Source organism: Melanotaenia boesemani, chromosome 1 (genome assembly GCF_017639745.1).
Source record: "Melanotaenia boesemani isolate fMelBoe1 chromosome 1, fMelBoe1.pri, whole genome shotgun sequence".
In the NCBI taxonomy this organism is placed as follows: domain Eukaryota; kingdom Metazoa; phylum Chordata; class Actinopteri; order Atheriniformes; family Melanotaeniidae; genus Melanotaenia; species Melanotaenia boesemani.
In genome coordinates this window covers 31959941-31978275 of record NC_055682.1, presented here as the reverse complement: position 1 = coordinate 31978275, position 18335 = coordinate 31959941, and the positions used below count along the sequence as shown (strand labels likewise).

At 38.1% G+C, this 18335-nt stretch overlaps 1 protein-coding gene and 1 long non-coding RNA gene across 2 annotated transcripts; both read left to right on the top strand.

The window, feature by feature from the left end:
- Nucleotides 1-5622: 5622 nt before the first annotated feature.
- LOC121650906 (signal peptide peptidase-like 2A) lies at nucleotides 5623-16582 on the top strand. Its single transcript, XM_042002759.1, has 5 exons — nucleotides 5623-5717; nucleotides 6578-6688; nucleotides 6939-7121; nucleotides 14098-14187; nucleotides 16445-16582. The coding sequence occupies exons 1-5, from the start codon at nucleotides 5664-5666 to the stop codon at nucleotides 16580-16582; spliced, it is 576 nt and encodes a 191-aa protein (XP_041858693.1). The 5' UTR covers nucleotides 5623-5663.
- LOC121631941 lies at nucleotides 11318-11848 on the top strand. The gene is made up of 4 exons (XR_006008839.1): nucleotides 11318-11464; nucleotides 11557-11607; nucleotides 11687-11731; nucleotides 11816-11848. It is a non-coding gene; the product is annotated as an uncharacterized LOC121631941 (long non-coding RNA).
- Nucleotides 16583-18335: the final 1753 nt, after the last annotated feature.

The window sequence follows — 18335 nt, the reverse complement described above, 5'->3', positions numbered from 1 at the left end:
ATTACATTCACATTTATACAGCGTACCTCGCTTCACTTGCCAAGGGTGCAAACTGCAACTTCAAAACGTTAGCGTTAGCCCACTGTCACACAAGGCAAAGCTAGCTCGTTTGGCACGTGTTGGCTGAAGTAACAGGAAGCAGCAGGTAAGAAACAGAAACAAAATGGGCCGGTTAAGTCACAAACTAATCCGACTTATGGCATTAATATACATGTAAATAACATTCAAACACAGACTTTTATAACTCACGTGAAACACAGCGATCGCTTTTTGCGCCGTCTGTCTAGATGGAAGGAAGCTTGCATCTAAACAACTTCCGGCGCGTACAGCTCAAGTGACGTCAGCGTCAAATAAACAATAAGGGAGCTAGCGGTCACTTACATATTATTTATAATAGATATTGCAAATGAGTGTTATCGTCTACCTCATGAGTTTTCTTTTGTATAGCTGATCGTTGTTAAATGTGGCACAACAGTTTATAGCACACTGCACATTTATGTACGTAGATCTTTTACTCAGAATTTTTTGTTATCTTTATCTTCTATCTAGTTTTTTTTATTGTTCATTTTTTATTTTATAATTTATGGCATTCAGGGTGGACGGCAAAGTAAGTTTTTCATTGTTCAGGGAAACTTGTTTCCTTACTGTGCAAATGACAAAAACACTTTGAATCTTGAAATGTATTATGAGAAAAAAAACTTTGGCAACATTGTGATGTGTCATAGAGTTTTATTTAAAAACATATTTTCTGTTAGGCTTCAGTCTGCGCCTCTTCTGGCATACTAACTCTCCAGCTTTGGAGAGGTTGCACCTGAAAGAAACACAAGAACAAAATTGTAATTAACCAAGTTTAAAAACATTAAATTGTCTGCTTATGGTGATCAGAAACCAGCTTGGTGTCTAAGGTCCTGCAGGTTGTAGTTTTCCTCTGCAGCTGTAGACTGAGACGTTTCCTCTGATGCTTCTGGTTGAAGTTTATTATTAACTTTAAAGTCTGCTCTTTGCAAGGCTATTTAAAAAACATCTATATAAAGAAAGGGGAATTAAGCTTACCTGTGATGTTGAAGGCACCGCCTGCTCCGTCCATCTCTCATACTCCGAGCTCCTTCAGCAGTTACTCTGACAACGGCGTCTTGCGCAGACGTTTGTTTCCCCAAATCTCTAAAAGCTAAATGTGATTCAATATGAGCTCATGCTGATGTGATGCTTTTCCTAAATTTGTTTTCAAAATGCAATGTCGCACAATCGCTACAGAATCTCCCCTTAAAAACCCGCGATCTCCTCAGCGTTTAGAATCTGAGAGATTGACAAGTCCGGTCCCTTCAAAGACCCCGCTTGCTGCTCGATACGCGCTGATGACGTAATGAGGCCTCGTTTGGTCTATTACGTGACTTTTGGCATGCTGAATCAATGCTCAGAGGCAATGCTCGCAACACTTCCGTGTCACATACTCGACACGTGATCGAGCAGACGGCTCGAGCATAACATCCCTAAATATATGGAAATGATAGTTTCCATTTATTAGGGGAAATGCTTGCATGTGTGTGTGAGTGTGTGTCTATCTTTAAGGTACATTTTGTGTAATAAATACTGTCTCTTCTTCTGCAGTTGTTATCAATTTTGAATGGTTTGCACATGTTAGCTATATGCATAAAGCCTTATGATAAAAATGGTATCTAACATAGGTATAATACCTTTGGTTAGAGTGAGATCAAATTCTTATTTTCAATATAGAAAAAATGCCACAAAACTAGTAGGTACTGGTCAGGTAATGATTAGTTAATGCTTCGTTCCTCAGTAAGTACTTGGTATGATGTTTGACTTTACAATAATGTACACAAAAGTAGTAGGTACTGGTCAGGTACTGAGTAGTTAATGATGCATTTCTCAGTAAGTACTTGGTATTATGTTTGACTTTTTTTATGAAGGTAAACAGTATAATAGATAATGACCAGTCAATGATTAAGTAATGACTTATTACTTAGTAAGTGATGAACAAGTAAAGTTAAGATGACACAGCAGTACAAGAATATATACATGGTACTGCTTTTCATCCTTGGTACTGCTTTTCATCCTTAAAAAGAGTTCCAAAACCACCAGGAAACAGGTTTTTGACTAAATGAGCTGTTCAGTACTCACATGAAGAATTTCTCTTTTGTTCCTTAATAAGCTTAGTTTTTGCGGGTACCAGTAAGTACTGGTTAACTACCCATTACTTCCTGATTCGCCAGTAAGGCGTTCGCTAGTAACGAAGCAAATAATTAACCAGTAGTTCCCTAATAAGCCTGGTCTTTGTGGTCACCAGTAAGTACTGGTTAACTACCCATTACTTCCTGATTCGCCCTGAAGCTTTAAAATATTATTTGTTGGCTTTAAAAGATTTGTTCACCACCTGTAAATCAATCATCAGAAGGAAGAGTGTTCAAAAATCCACATTTTTAAAAGAAGGCAAAAACACCAGAGTTTGAGTAGAATTGACAATTCTTTGTTAAGCCAGTACTAAGAAAACAATACATATCTTCTCGAGAAGGAGGCCTGTTAGCTTAGCTTCTGATCCACTAATACACAAAGTGTCGGGACCCTTCGGTTCAGCCAAAAGACCCGCCTAACTAAATTATCCTCCTCATTTATACTGATACAATGCATTGTGGCTATGTGCGTGCATGTGGTGCGCATTCATGTGAATGTGTATTTTGCAAGGTGGTCCATCCTTCTTCCGTCACTTTTCTTCCCAGGCTGTTTTCTTCTTTCCCACAGTCAGTTGGGTGAGATCTGCAAAACAAGTTTTATCCTCCCTATTTCTGCTTATTTGTTATCTTCTCAGTAGCTTTCTCTTGCTGGGCACCAGAACAATTTTCAAGGTCCCTTGCCACTTTCCCAGCACTGAACCCAGTAACCCTGTCTCCTGTTTATGTGAATGCTTTATCTGTAACCTGCAAAGCAATGATAACAATTAAGCTGTAGTTCTATTAATTAAAAGCAGAGCCTAATGCATGTTACTAAAATCTAAGGATAAAATGTAAATAAGTAAATGAATAAGAATGCTTAAATAAGTAAATGAATAATAAATGAGTAAATGAATGAGAATGCATATAAAATATTTGCAACAGCCCCCAAGGCGTTCGCTAGTAACGAAGCAAATTTTGCGTCCAGTATTGTAATAGTGCAGTTATATAATTACAGGTGTTTCCATTGAATGATGTTTAGGACAAAAGCCATTGTCGTCGTAAAATCTCGTCCTCCAAGATTCCACTTTGACGAGGAAGGAGATTTCTAATTCTTTGTAAAAGTCTTGCGTTTTGCTGTTGTTTGCGATAGAGGATGACGGTTATATTTTATCTTTAATTATTTATAAAATATTTCCGTCTCCTCCTGGGTCTACTCATACCGCACCATCTTTATTTGAGATGAACTGGTCACATAAACTTTTGTCACGTCCGGGGCCATATAATTCCGAGAAAAGTGTTTCCATTACACTTTGGCGATATACTTTTAAATTGACACATCTGAAAAAAACACCTCAGGAGAGTGTAAAAATCTTTTAGCAATATTTGAGATGGTTTTTGAAATGTGTTTCCATTACCGTTTTTTTTTTTATTGGGATATTCAGGTTTTGCGCAGTTCAAGGGGTAATGTCACCTACAGAAAGTTAGCATGTTATGTGGAGCATAATAAAAGGAGAGGGAAAGCAGTGTGGTTTTATACAGTGTCCTTGCAACTTCAGTAAACTGCCCGCCCCTCGTGGCGTATTGCTTGTTATGCTCTAATGCTCACATTTGAAGCTCTTCATGAGGAACATTCTCTTGAGGTCTCACATGGTCATTTAGTCAGTTCAGAATTTCAAAAGATTTTATATGTAATTAAACTGGGCAATCTAAAGGTCAGATCTTGCAGCTTTAAAGTCAGAGAGCTTACAGCTCTGTCATTTTCCTTTACCCAACCAAAAGTAAAAGACTAAAGGTTACTGTACAACCTGTTCAAAACTTCCAACTTTAAACGTATTATAATTTGAAAAAGCTATTTTCAGCAATTAGACATAGAATTAAAACTTTTAAAGGCTGGGAACCTAATATTTAATCTGCACAGAAATACACTTTATGTAAACTGGTTAAAACATGTCTGACTACAACTATGTGATATATAAAAAAAATGTTTCTAATTTTATACAGTCACAATAATCAGATTCTTTTTAATGAGCCTTTTTTCTGTTTTAAAATTGGGAACGATAAGAAGTGGAGTCATTATTAATGTTATGCTTAAATCATTCCATCTCAATGACTGCATTAAAATCTGGTGATTTTAAAACATTTCTCATCTTCTTTCCAAGCAAAATGGGAAACTTTCAGGAAGTCAAAGCTATTTTAAATGAAGCAATAAAATCGCTTTCTCGTTTGTTTAAAAAAAAAATAAAAAATCCCTTCTCTTGTCTTAATTTACATCTCTAAAATAATCCTATAGAAAATGGCCATGACTTAATATTTCTCTGGTCTTCCCATTACAACTCAAAGAAAGAAACAAATTAGACTGAATTTTAAATCAATCATATTTCACTTGACAATTAATTTAAAATTCTACCGAAAAGTTGCTCTCATTGTGAAATAATATGCTTGTCTGTTATATATATTTACACATATTTGTGCTTAAATAAATGACAAGAAGACGACAAAGGTGTTCTTGAGTAACTCTCAAACTACACAGTTTTGGAAAGGTCTGGCCGACTGTGTTGAGAGCTGGAGATGTCGAGAGGAGGAACAGAAACCGGTGGGTCAGCAAGTCACATGTCACAAGCAAATACAGAAAGTACCTGGCAGCTACTAGCAAGCTAAACAACAGCAATGACGACTTCCGGCAAGACGATGGAGGGAACAGATGCTCGATAATTCCGCTCTGCAGTAAGACCCTGAAAATGGCAATTAAAACATAACTTCCAAAAGCTTGCCTTCTGCCAATAACTATCCGTAAACCAATAAGCGTCTTAAAACTCTAACGGATGTGTCTCAACTTCTTAAACTAATAGAACCATGGCCAAAGCTAATGCTAAAACTACTGCTAATGCTAAGGCCAAGACGATGTTCCCACACGACTACTACACGTCGGAAGACACAAAAAGGAACAAGAAAGGCATTAAAAACAGCTTAACCTCACCTTCCAAACCACCAGCACCTCAGAAAAAACCAAGATCAGACGAAACTTCCAACTCTTACACCAGCGAAGTCAACCCTTCCAACACCACTATCTTAGCAGCAATCGGAACTCTTCAAGGGATGGTGACAGACCTTAAGTCAGAGCTAAAACAAAACACACTGACTATCGCCAACATTGCCAAAGTGGTAGAATTTAATTCTGCTGAAATCAAAGACTGCAAAGATCAGAACAAGAAATTACAAGGTGAAGTGAAACAATTAAAAGAGAAAAATCTTGCAGCGGAGAAAAGAATGAAAGAGTTGGAAAGCAGATCCTCAGAAATGGAGCGATATAAGAGAAGATGGAATTTAAGACTAATCGTTCTCAAAGAAGAAAAAGAAGAAAACACACAAGTTAAGGCTTCAGATATCATCACAAAGATCGCTCCACACTGGAAGGAGAAGATTGACTGGAAAAGGAATGTCTCCGTCAACTATTTTTAATCTCCAAAACCGTGCGGAAAATCGAGTTTTATCAAAATGGAAGAAGTAGACAGAGTTGTTCTTTTGTTGGCCATTTTCTCAACATCGCAGGTAAGTTGATGGGTTAGCAACTTGCGGGCCTTAGCGTGAAAAACACGGTGAGTCTGCTGTAAACCGTTAATACGGTTAATATTGTTAAATTGTATATTAGAAAAACCGTGTTAAAAACCGTGGGGTTACTGGATGTTGTAAAGACACCAGAAAGGCTACTTAATGCTTTTTAGCTGTTTGTCTCCGTTGTCTCTGTGAAGTTCAATACATTTCTTTGCTCTCTCGCTTGCATTGGTAAAACGAAATGAGGGATAAACCTTGTTATAAAGTTCCCAAAACTGATAGTATATCCCCTCTACTTACAAATTCTTCACTACTTTAGCAAGATTGGAGTTAACCTGAGGATTGATATGTGATTTCCACCATCACGTCACCAGCCAGGAGCGTAACAGCTTAATGACAGGACAGTGGTGTATTTATTACTGCTTTCAGGTTAATTCGTGTGAATGCTATTAAGTGGAGGCGTGAGATGACCATGACAGGTTCTCCATGAAACTGACTGTTGGGAACCTCAAACTGTGTACCAGCTCCACCTTAGATCTACTAATGAAGTCAAGGGTGTGCATTTTCGCTTCTTTTATGTTGAGTAGGATGTTGTTCCACATTGGAAGATGGTTGATTTCCTCTTTACGTGGACAGCTCATTGTTTGTTTTCAGACACATGATGGTAGTGTCATCTATAAACTTACAAACAGCACTTGCTATACCAGGGGACATCGTGCAGTGAACAAAAGGAGGGTGAGCAAGGCACCTTACAGATTCCTTAGTTTTATTAATCAGTTTTATCAAAAAAACTGGGATTGGGTTGAAATATTCACCTCTATGTGGAGCACCAAAGAATGATGTTTTTGTCTCCACAGATAAATTGCCAAGAAGCTATCTTGCACATCCCGAAAGGAAATGAATATAAGGATTTCTGTATTGTTCACAATCACTCCTGGACTCCTCTTTCTCCTACACTTGATGCTGCAGTAAGTTTTGACCCAAGGCATTTCTTTTCAGACTGAACACTGCTTTTACTGTCTTCTTAAACAAGTTTTTAAAAAGATATATTATGATACTTTGTGTGTCACAAGATTGTGCCAGACCTTCAAACTTGAAATTAAACTCCTGAACTGTAACCAGTGTCACATGATCTGTAATCGTGTGACGTGTAATTTTTCTGACATTTCCAGGAAATATCCTTGTATCCAAATGATTTATTCTATGTCATCCTTACAGGGACAGTACCCACTGGTGAATTTGACGTCAACTTTGCTGTGCAACGCCTCAGGGGTCAGTCCAGATGTAGTTAAGGGCAAGGCGGTGGTGGTGATGAGGGGGGACTGTGATTTCAGCGAGAAAGCTCTTGTTGCCCAGAACCTTGGAGCTACAACTTTGCTCATTGCCAGCAACAAATCACTGGTACGACATTTACATTGATCTGTGTTTCTGGTAAATAGATTGGTAGCTGTGGCTGCCAGATCTGTATTTCTGCCAGATTCGTATTTTTGTCGACTGCGCATGCGCATCGCGGCGGCCATCTTGGACGCTGAAATACGGCAACACCGTCTAGTCAAATCTGTGTGGTAGACGCTTTTTAGCTTATGGTGAACAACTTTTTTTGCCTCTTTTTGCAGCTTCGCGATGAGGGGATTTGTCTTCTTCAACAATGTTCAAGCCTTCATGGCTGATGGCGTGTTTCATCCCAGCTTGGGTCCAACAGAAAAAGCCGACATTCGGCGTGTTGTTGACAACTTTTTAATGAAAGGTTTGTACCTTAAGCTAACAGTTAGCTGCAAACAGGTTATGCACTTGTTATATTTTGGTCCTGAGATGTGAAGTTAAAAAAATGTAATATGTATGGAATTACCAACGGGTTTGTATGTTTCAAAGTTCCAACTAAACTTTATGTATATTTAGTTAGGGATGCAATGATTTAACAACGGTCTCATATAAAGTTAGCTAGTATGTGATGATTGCTTGAGTATAAGAAGTGAACAATAACTGGTTTCTTCATTCAAGGAGATACGTTTAAAAAAAAAAAAAAAAAGATAGACGGCCTTAATAAGTTCTTTCTTTTTTCTTTTAATAGATGGCCGGTTGTTTTATATAGGACCGAAGAAACAGTACATGCGCATGGTGGTCATGTCTGAGGAGGAGAAGCGGGCAGTGTTGGCTGAGTGCCACAACGCACCGGGTACCGGGAACCACCTTGGTGAAAGAGGCACCAGAGACCGGGTTGTGGCCGGGTACTATTGGAGTACCTTGACGGAGGATGTGGCTAACTGGGTAAAACATCAAACCAGGGTTCCCACAGTTCAGGGGATAAAAGGGGATTTCCATAAAACCTGTTTCAAACAGCGAAAATAAAGGATTATGATAAATTTGTGGGCAAAGTCAGAGAATATCTTACTTTGCTTTATTGACATACCTCATATCTTAGGTGAGATGTTGCCATCAGTGTCAACTGAATGACCCCATTAAGACCCAGGTTCCAGCCTTGCATCCTATAAAGGTAATTTTGTGACTTTCAGGAAGTTTGATTATTAATCCCAGAATTTTACAAGATTTTTAATTGTTTTTCTTATTGTCATATGTTAGGTCAATGAACCCTTTGAGGTTGTGGGGTTAGACCTTGTGGGTCCCTTGATGGAAACCCCCAGAGGTCACAAATATGTGATGACCATGACAGACCTATTCACTAAGTGGGTGGTGGCTGAGCCCCTAAAGGAAAAGAGCGCCAGTGAGGTGGCATCAGCCCTGGTACAGAAAATGTACATGTATGGTATGGTCAGAAAAATTATCACTGACCAAGGCAGGGAGTTTGTGAATGAGGTATAGTGGCTTATTTACCGATGATAAATATAAGTATGCAATATACACTATACATTGCTGCATCATTAAGAAAATTTGAACATTGTTTTTATGTTTCTTTTAAATGGTTGTGTGTGTGTGTCTGACCTGTTTACAGCTAAATGACAGCATATTCCAGATGCTCAACATAAAGCACTCAGTGACCAGTGCATATCATCCCCAATCAAATGGCCAGGTAATTTTTGATCCCTTATTCAAAGTATACTAGATGGCTACTTTTACATTGCAGTAATGTTTGTTTGTTTTTTTCAAAATCTGTACCGTGAAGGACGAAAGAACCAATCAAAATGTAAAGCGAGCATTAAGAAAATATGTAAATGAAGCGCATGATGATTGGGACCTGCACCTCCCTGCAGTCGTGTATGGCATCAACACAGCTGTGCAGGTGAAGGCTCATATTTGTAGGTTTGATGTGTCATAACTACATTTTGTGAAACATGTTAAGATCAATATCTACTCAATTAATTACAGGCATCCACAAAGTATTCGCCATTCTTTTTGATGTTTCACCGGCATCCACGCCTCCCAGAGGTTTTGAACGCCTGCGAAAGGGGAGACCATTTTGAAGTGGGAAACCCAGAGGACACCATTGGTGCCAATGTGTCAAATGTGATTGAGCTAAATGAGAAGGTTAGTATTATTTCAAGAGGCACATAATACTAACTGTGGTTGGCATGGAAGTGATAAATGTAATTCTTTATATTTTTAGGTGCTGAACAATATTCGCCAAGCCCAAAACAGGCAAAAGAAGGGATATGAGGCCAGAAAGAAAAAAGTTAAACCCTTCAGAATCAAGGTAGGAGATAAGGTCCTTATCTCACAGGATCCAAGGAAGATGTCCCTGAAAGGCCTCTCTCCACGGCATGAGGGACCATATGTAGTGGTTGGGATGACCCCAAAAGGTGTTGCCACTGTCTTAAAAAGTGATGGAAGTAAAAAGAGGCAGAATGTGTCACGGCTAAGGCCGTACTACAGTCTGGAGAGTAAGTGTCTCCAAGCTTTACACAGTTCTCGTTTTAGTCATGGAAATTGCTGCAATCCCATCCCAATTCTAATCTGTGTAACTGACCTACATTTGTGACTCCCAGATCAGGAACCCTCCATTGCGACATTCCACCACGACCACCAGTACCACCCCACTGAAGAAGCAGATGGCCACCTCTACTCCTTCAGTGGACCAAAATGGAGAAAAACATTGGGTCCTCTTCAGCATGAATTGGCAAGTTTAATCCGATTTGATTTGGTTTTTAATCCACATGAGATTTGATTGCCAATTTGTTTGGTTTAGTTGTCACTGAATAAAGTTGTTTTTCAGCTGGAATACGTCCTGGACAAGGCCCGTCCAGCCAATGAGCTCATCATAAAAGATGGAACTGTGTGCCTGACCCGTGAAGAGTTTATGTCTCTTGGAAAAAATCAGTGGATGGACTCTCAAGTGAGTAATAAATGTTGTTGATTTACATAATATTTAAGCTACCATGGATATCTAACGTCATTTTTTACATTCTTAAGATTGGAAATGCCTGCCTGAAGATTATTTTCGAGGCTGCTCAGACACATGTAATGTTCTTTTTTTTAATTACAAATAACTTAAAGGAATACTTCAGCCTCAGGATGACGTGCCTTTATTTTCTTGTCAGCCTAATGCTAATTAACACTCTGGAACACTTTTTTGATATCATGCAGCCAAAGATATGGGGAGGTTTTCGTTCTGCATAGACTTCTGCACACTGATGTTGAATGGCACCTGTTCGAAAAGGGACATAAAAACTTGGCAATATTTCTCCATACTCCATACTACTCGCGTATCCAGGAAGTACAACATGCTACGGTTTGGGCTCTAAAAATATATTAAATTATGTTATTTTCAGTCGATTATGGATGCTACCCACTCAGGACACTTGGTTTACTATGAACCAGCAGTATCGAGGAATATTGACAAGTTTTTATGGAACTTTTTCCCCGGGCACCGTACAACATCACTGTAAAGGAATGTATGCAGAACGAAAGCCTCCCTACATCTCCGGCTGCACGATTAATATAAAAAAAAAAATGTTCCAGAGTGTTAATCAGCATGAGGGTGGCTAGAAAATGAAGGCAAATCATCCTGAGGGTGAAGTATTCCTTTTAAGTCTTGGGTCATTTAATCTATAGAATGATACTTATCTCCTTACAGGGTAAAAATGTCCACATTGTGGACATGTTTGTGGTTCCAACATGGAAAGACACAGGAAATCCCCTGCTTGGCCTGCCGGTTAGTTTTGGGGTTTTCTTTCTTGATAAAGTTTGCAATTCGTGTACAACTACAAGAAATTAGAACTGAAATGCATTTATTCCAATAACATTAGGACAATGTGGCTTCATTGGATGCCGTCTTGTTTCCGTCATGGAGCAGACAGCAGGATCGGGCAGATCACTACATGCTATGTGTTGAGTACAGCCAATGGTTTCAGAGACATTGCATTTTGTCTGTTAATATTTAAGTGATGTAATTATTACAATGTTGTGTAAATGTTTGTTACAGGCGTTGCTACCATTGAAGAAGGAGATTTTATTTCTGGATTCCCTTCTTCCAGGTGGCTTCGGAGATGAAGCATACCAGGCTATATTTAGGTTGAAAACAGAAAAAATAGTTGGGCCTGTTCTTTGGACAGTCCAGGTTATGGCATGCTGTTCAAGCTGTTATTTATTCAGTTCATGGAGCCCCATTCTGTGGCTTCCATCTTCAGGTTAGGCCCTGTTCTGTGGGATTATGTGGTAATTGACTTTTTTTTTCATAAACCTGTTATGTTATCCACTTGTTTGACTTTGTTTTTTATGTTTATATTAGACAAGTGGCAAACAGCATCAGCAATGGAGGTTGGAAAGAAAAGACTGGGAGTGATTTTGAGGTAAATGCTTCAATGCGACACGTAATGTTAATATTGAATCAAAATATAGATATGGTATGGTATGAATATCAGGAATATATTGTGTTTTACAGAACTTTCCTGTGCAAACAAACTCCAACCCCTGTGGCGTCTTCATGCTTATGGTAAATGAATGAAATTCAAATTGAATTGTGTAGAAAATGCATTTTTTAATTTCTTGCATCCACTACCTGTATTTTTCAGTCTGCCCTCAGCATTTGCACGGACACACCATTTGACTTTACAGAAGTAAGCTTTTTAATTCGCAGTAATGTCACTTTACTAAGTTACATGCTTACTTTTCTGTTTTGTAACAATATATGTACTTTGCAGAGTGACATGCCAGCCATCCGCAGGTGGTGGTGTGTCCAATTGATGGAGAGGTTCTGCATTGAAGGGTATGTTGCCCTCTAATCATGTTGGCATTTGTCCACAATTAATGTTCTACAACTGTGTTAACATTTTGGGACTATTACTAAGGCATGGACATCGATTCGCTTTCTGGACGGAGGAGTCGAAGGCCTTGCTGGAGGGAAGGTTGACGCCAGTAGTTAGACTGCCTCGCAGTAGGACAACCCAGGTAATTGTGATGTGTATAGATACAGGGTGAGCATATTCTGTTTTGAAAAAAGAGGACATCTGATCCAGCCATGAAAAACTTTAGTGATACTCCTTTTATATTAGGATGCCTCATCCTTTTAAGTTGAAATAAGTTTCAGCAAAAATTGCTGCTCATCAGTCATGTGTAAGGTCATAGTATGCGGCACTATGCAAAGTGTACTAAATACTAATTAACACATTTAACATAATACTAATTAGGTTATTCATGCTGCTGTTAATCTTTTTTGTTATTGGTTCTTCAAGGAGCACCCCTTCATTAGGGACCTCAAACCAGCACTGCAGTGGCTTCGGGACAACCACAGCAGCCTCAAGGGGGATTTTCAAGAGCCAGCCTTTCTGCGCATGAGCCCAAGTCATCAGAGTGCTGTGCGTGAGGGCTTGGAGGCCAGTGACAGTGAAGACAGGGACGAATTGAGGGATCACTTTTTGTTTATTTTTGAAGAGATGGAGGATATGGAAAAATTCTTCGAGGAGTGTGGGGACGAAAAAAAACTTAAAGTAAATGCGTTCTGTGCAAACGCTTACACAAATATGGATACATAATGAGGTCACAACCTCCACCCCCTCTCCTTAGAGGATAGACGCTTGCTTTTGTGCTACTGTGTAAATAGTTTTCTGTTAAGCTAGGTGTAAATTTCTTATTGTGAAATTCAATTCATTTGTCAACGTGTAGCATCAATAAAAATCTTTATTCAAACATCTGCACATTTTTGTAATACTGAAATGTTCATAGTTCTCCACAAATATCTATACACTATTGTAATTTTGAAATGCACTTCAATTTGCTGTATCCCTTAAATATTGAAAATCTTAATGTGCAGTACATAGTTTTCTGCATGTTATACAGGATCAGGATTTGTACTTAGCTGTTATTTTCTCACCATATTGACAAAATTTTATTATGTGTGAGTCAGTAGAAATATCCTTTGATTTATTTCACTGATGTTCTCCTCCAGTGTGACCTGTGTTGTTACCTTTGGAATGCCATTATGTTATTATTTGACAACAATATTTAAGGTCATCAGTCACTATAGTGTATTGTTTGATTAAATTCTACACTTATGTAAATCCTCTTCATTTCAAATAAATAGGGTTTTTGTGGGTTAATGTTCGAGCCCAAATGTTATAGCCCTTAATCTTAGAGGAACCTTAACATGAAACAGGGTGCGCACATCCATAAACAAATTCCTACATGTGCCAGACAATTACAGTGTGGGCACAGTAATAATAAATATATATATATATATATATATATATATATATATATATATATATATATATATATATATATATATATATATATATATATATATATATACACGTATATATATACGTATATATATATATATATATATATATATGTACATATGTATATATATATATATAGATTACGTGCACCTCACAGACACAATATGTGCAGTACAGCTCGGGCAGCGACAACAAAAGCGAAAAAAGTTGTTCACCATAAGCTAAAAAGCGTCTACCAAAAAGTTGTTCACCATAAGCTAAAAAGCGTCTACCACACAGATTTGACTAGACGGTGTTGCCGTATTTCAGCGTCCAAGATGGCCGCCGCGATGCGCATGCGCAGTCGACAAAAATACGAATCTGGCAGAAATACAGATCTGGCAGCCACAGTAGCAAAAGAACATTTTCCTTTACTGTTTTTTTATTTGTTAAGTGGTTAGTTGTAATTTCCTCTTTATTAACTGTAACTAAGTTAGGTAACAGGGCTGCATGGGAAGATACACTAACAGAAGTGATTTAGAAATAAGGAAATGACACATGATTGGTTGTGGGAGTTTGCATTTAATACACACAGTTAAATGGAATTCATTGTTTCCTGACACTGTAATAACTTCTGTTTGTCTTTTTTTTTTTTACATATCTTTAATTTCACCAAAGAACAGATAAGTTATTTTTCTGGCTAACCAGGTTTATTTGTAAAAATCTCCTTTGTTGTTTTTGTTTTTTGTTTGTTCGCTCTTCTTCAGATCACACCTTCAGCCAATGACTCAGAGTATCCGAAGGTCCAAATTCCTCTGGCTCTCATGAGGTATAGAGACTTTGTGGAGGCACAGCAGGTCAGAAAATTTTACTTTTGTTTTTCTTCTAATATAATTTAATGTCTGCACACCTTTTGATGAAGTAATATTGTATACCAGGGTGTGTATAGACTGGGTGTGTAAGGCAAGGCAAGGCAGTTAATTTGTATAGCACATTTCATGTACAGGACAATTCAAAGTGCTTTACATAAAACAAAGACATCACAGATATTTAGAAATAGTAAAATGCATCAGCACATAATCGCAATAAAATAATAAATTACATTAAAATGATTAAAAGCAAGATAAGTTTAAAAAAAAGTGACCGTGCAGATTTCATGCATAGGCGCAAGAGAAAAGAAATGTTTTTAACCTGGATTTAAATATGCAGTGAACAACACATCACTGGCAGCTGAAGGCAAGTCATAAATATAGCTGCGAAATGCAAAGGTTACAATTCTACAGGTAAATCTATTAAACTGTTACTCTCTAAGAGCAGTAGTGTTTGTGTAAACAACATCAAGTCAAACATGGTTTCTCTGTTCTCTAATGGAAAAACAGCTGCTTGTATAATTGTTCTTTGTTTTGTTTAATCATAGATATCTGCATACTTGTACTGGTAACACCGGTGGATCTGTACAGCAAGAATGTTTCACAAACTTTGGTCACTGGTTCCTTTTATAGTGAGGTTGGGCAATAAAACAATTTTATTGATTTGTTTTAATGAAAATCTGGATTTTTTTCTCCTTCCCATATGCTGCAGAAACACAAAACACACAAAATAAAACAAAACACCTGGCAAGGAAGAGTACATTTACTAAAAGTGAGCATTTATTTGAAACAGAATCAGCTTTGCGACCTCTGACACTGAACAAGTAACAATACGTTAAATTAGTTTAAAGACTGTTTCTACCAAAGGTGGCAATACACAGGATTTACTTCAACACCTCAAACTGAGTGGGAGAAACGCTAGTCTTTATGAAATTCAAGAGACAACAGCAGCCCACAAACACCCGCTAAGAGACGGCCACATCAAGTTGTTTTCCCAGTCAGGCCTGTATGGTGAGAAAGCTGCCTGGTAGAAAGTGATCATGGATGCGGTCATGTTACAATACGATGAAGATACGGTGCCTCTTAAAACAGTAGAAAAGCCTGACTTTGTTTACATTTTTCACAAGTTTCAGTTTTTGACAAGAGGGACATTTACATTAATATATATATATATTTTTAAAGAATAGTTAAACTTTTGATTGCATTATACCAATCCCACTGGTGAAAGTTATTTTTGTAATGGCCTGCAGTTAAAGTTATTTAAGGGTTAGGGTTAGAAAGACACTTTTGGTCATTTATTTTTTTAAGTTAATTTGTAATTACAGTGTGAGGTGATGCTTCTTGTAAGACAGCCTTTCACAAACTGGGGTCCCGGCCCTCACTGGTGTCCCAAGAAAATTCAGAAAATCACTGTAAAAAAATTAAAAAGAAAAAAAAATAACCAATATTTATTAAATGAATTTGGGATTTTTTTAAGGGCTGTCAAAATGAACACATTAATGTAAAGTGATTCATCTGTAAAATGAGTACATTCATTTATTAACGTATAAATGCATAAAGAAAGTTATTATTAATGCCATATGAGAAATCTGGAATGGCATGATCTCGGTGGGAGAAGCTGGTTTTGGGCATTTAGGGGATTTGTGGTTTACCGAATCCACCAGAAACCACTTTAAACTCCTTTCATTTAGAATTTTGGTCATTTGTGTCCATTAAAAAAAGTTATACGGGTGCTGTTTTAAATATCTGAATTTGGCCCTTTCTCGGCAAGACAAGATTTCAACATATGGGTGCTTTGTCCTCCTTATTTATGAAGATTCTTGACCGTTTGTAAGCATTGCATTTAGAGGATGGCACCCATTTGATATATCACACAATTAAACACTCAGTTGTTGCGAACAGCTGCGTATGTTATTTTGGGGTTCGTGGCAGAAAAAGTTTGGGAACTACTGTTCTAAGCTGTATTCTCAATACTGAGAAATGAACTCCCTGCTCCCTGTGACATGTTTCTAGCTAGTGTTTATACACATTCTGTGCCCAATTTTTTACTGGTGTTGTTTACAAAAACAGGACCTGGAATCTTTTTTACAAACATATATAAAAGTGATAGAAGCAATATTACCCAGCCCTGCTTTACAGATATATGCCCATTTGAAATGCCTACAAGGTATCAAAAAACACAAGCTGTTTAGTTCTAAAATTTAAAATATGTCACATTAATTTGTTATCTCTTGATTCTCTTCAGGTGTTTGGTGAAGGGATGCAAGTGAAGCTGTATGTGCCGCCTTATGCAAAGATCGATCCAAGTATTGCAGTCATCCTACTGATTTCTGCTTTAACAGTCAACTTAGGGGGCTTCTGGAATGGTGCAAGTGAGAGGTGAGATTTTGCAGCTGCACAGGTAGAGCTGTTAAAATAAACTATATGTTTCATATGCACTGACTGTGCCATTATATGAGCAGGTTGCATCAGTGTAAAAACATTATCGATAAGCTTAATCTAGATGGCATTAATGTTAATTTCTTTATTTAATTTGGCTCTGTCCACAATGTATGTCAATAAGGGGGGTTATGCCCTGTGTTGGTGTTTATTAACCATCCCTGTTTTTTTTTTTTTTTTTTTGTTTGTTTGTTTTAATGCAACAGGCATGAAATTCACACACAGTTTAAAATGTTTTTCTCTTCACGGCAGGGACCAGTTGAATAGTGTTGCATTAGGGGGAGAGGGGGGCGACAACAAAGGAGACAGTGGAGAGCTTTCCCTTAACTCCCCTCTCAAAGTGGTCATCTTTGTTGCCATGATGTGTGGGATGCTGGTCCTAATGTACTTCTTCTACAACATTCTTGGTGAGTGGATTAAAAGAGAGGGTTCCTTCTGATTTACTGGAATGATGTCACCTGATTTGTCGATGTGATTTGTTTTTGTTTTGCTTTTTTTTCCAGTTTACATAATTATTGCCATGTTCTGCTTTTCATCCGCTTCAGCACTGTTCAGAAGTGTAGATGCAGTGATGGAAAAATGTGGTTGCAGCACTTTAAGGTATGAGCATCACTCTTCAAGCATCAAATATGATTGTACACACAACAACAAAAATAGGAAGATATAATCCAACACTGTTGTCAGTGGCAGCATTAGGTAGTGTTATTTTACTTTGAATCTGAACAGGTTGGCACCAAATGATGAATAATTAAGAATAAGTAAATGTGCATAAATGCTTTCTTTATTTTCTGGTTTGTTTACTTATGTAGTAACCCAACTATGTAACCAAATAAGTTAGTAGGTGTGTCCCAATTCAGGGTCTGCACACTTCGAAGTGCGGATTCGTCGGCCACATACGTCATCGCGGTGCGCGAAGTACTGTCCCAATTCACAGAATTTGAAGGACCCTCCGAATCCACCCTTCGAATCCGCACTTCGTTTGGCCTCAAACGAAGGATGCTAGTGATGCATCCTTCGCGGCCTCTTTTCTCCCACAATTCGTTGCGTACAGGACGGTGGCGAATCAGCAACCTCAGAAGAGTCGTATTAAGTTTAAATAAAGTTTTATTTTAAAAAAAGTTCGTTTTTTTTAACTACACTTTAGTATAAACGTTACAAAACCAAGTACATTTAAAGCATGTTTGTTAAATGGTGACACTGAGTAAAATTCGGTAATATTTGATATTCAGTTACTTTTAAGGGGTTAATGAAGTGTGTACCGGCTGGAAAACAACAGAGCCTCAAACCGTTTTTTTTTTTTTTTAAACTGTCGGTGTTGCCGCTCCGTGTTCAGCGTCTACTGACATTTCCTACGAGTAATTTCTGAGGTTTAAGTGATTAAACGTCCTGTGTTGTTGCTATGGGAAATTCTTGTAGACTAGGTAGGCTGTCCCATTTCACGAACGTTAAGCAGACTTCGAAGTGTGTAGACTACGAGGACACTCTGTAGCTTACGTAGTCTGCGCACTTCGAAGTGTGCAGACCCTGAATTGGGACACAGCTAGTGTCTCAATCATGTTACGGCCCACAGGCTCTCCAGCCTGTGGACTGATTGCATTATTGGCAGATTGCCTGCCCCAAAGAGATCTCTGTTTGCCTGCTTGGGAGTTCCTTTGTGTGTGGTAATTTGGCAACCCTGGTGGTTAGTGATTGGAGTA

Coding starts and splice junctions, on each gene's coding strand:
- LOC121650906 (XM_042002759.1), top strand. CDS start 5,664: ATGGAAGAAGTAGACAGAGTTGTTCTTTTGTTGGCCATTTTCTCAACA. Junction 5,718..6,577: donor CCATTTTCTCAACATCGCAG/GTAAGTTGATGG, acceptor TTGTCTCCACAG/ATAAATTGCCAAGAAGCTAT. Junction 14,188..16,444: donor ACTTTGTGGAGGCACAGCAG/GTCAGAAAATTT, acceptor GATTCTCTTCAG/GTGTTTGGTGAAGGGATGCA.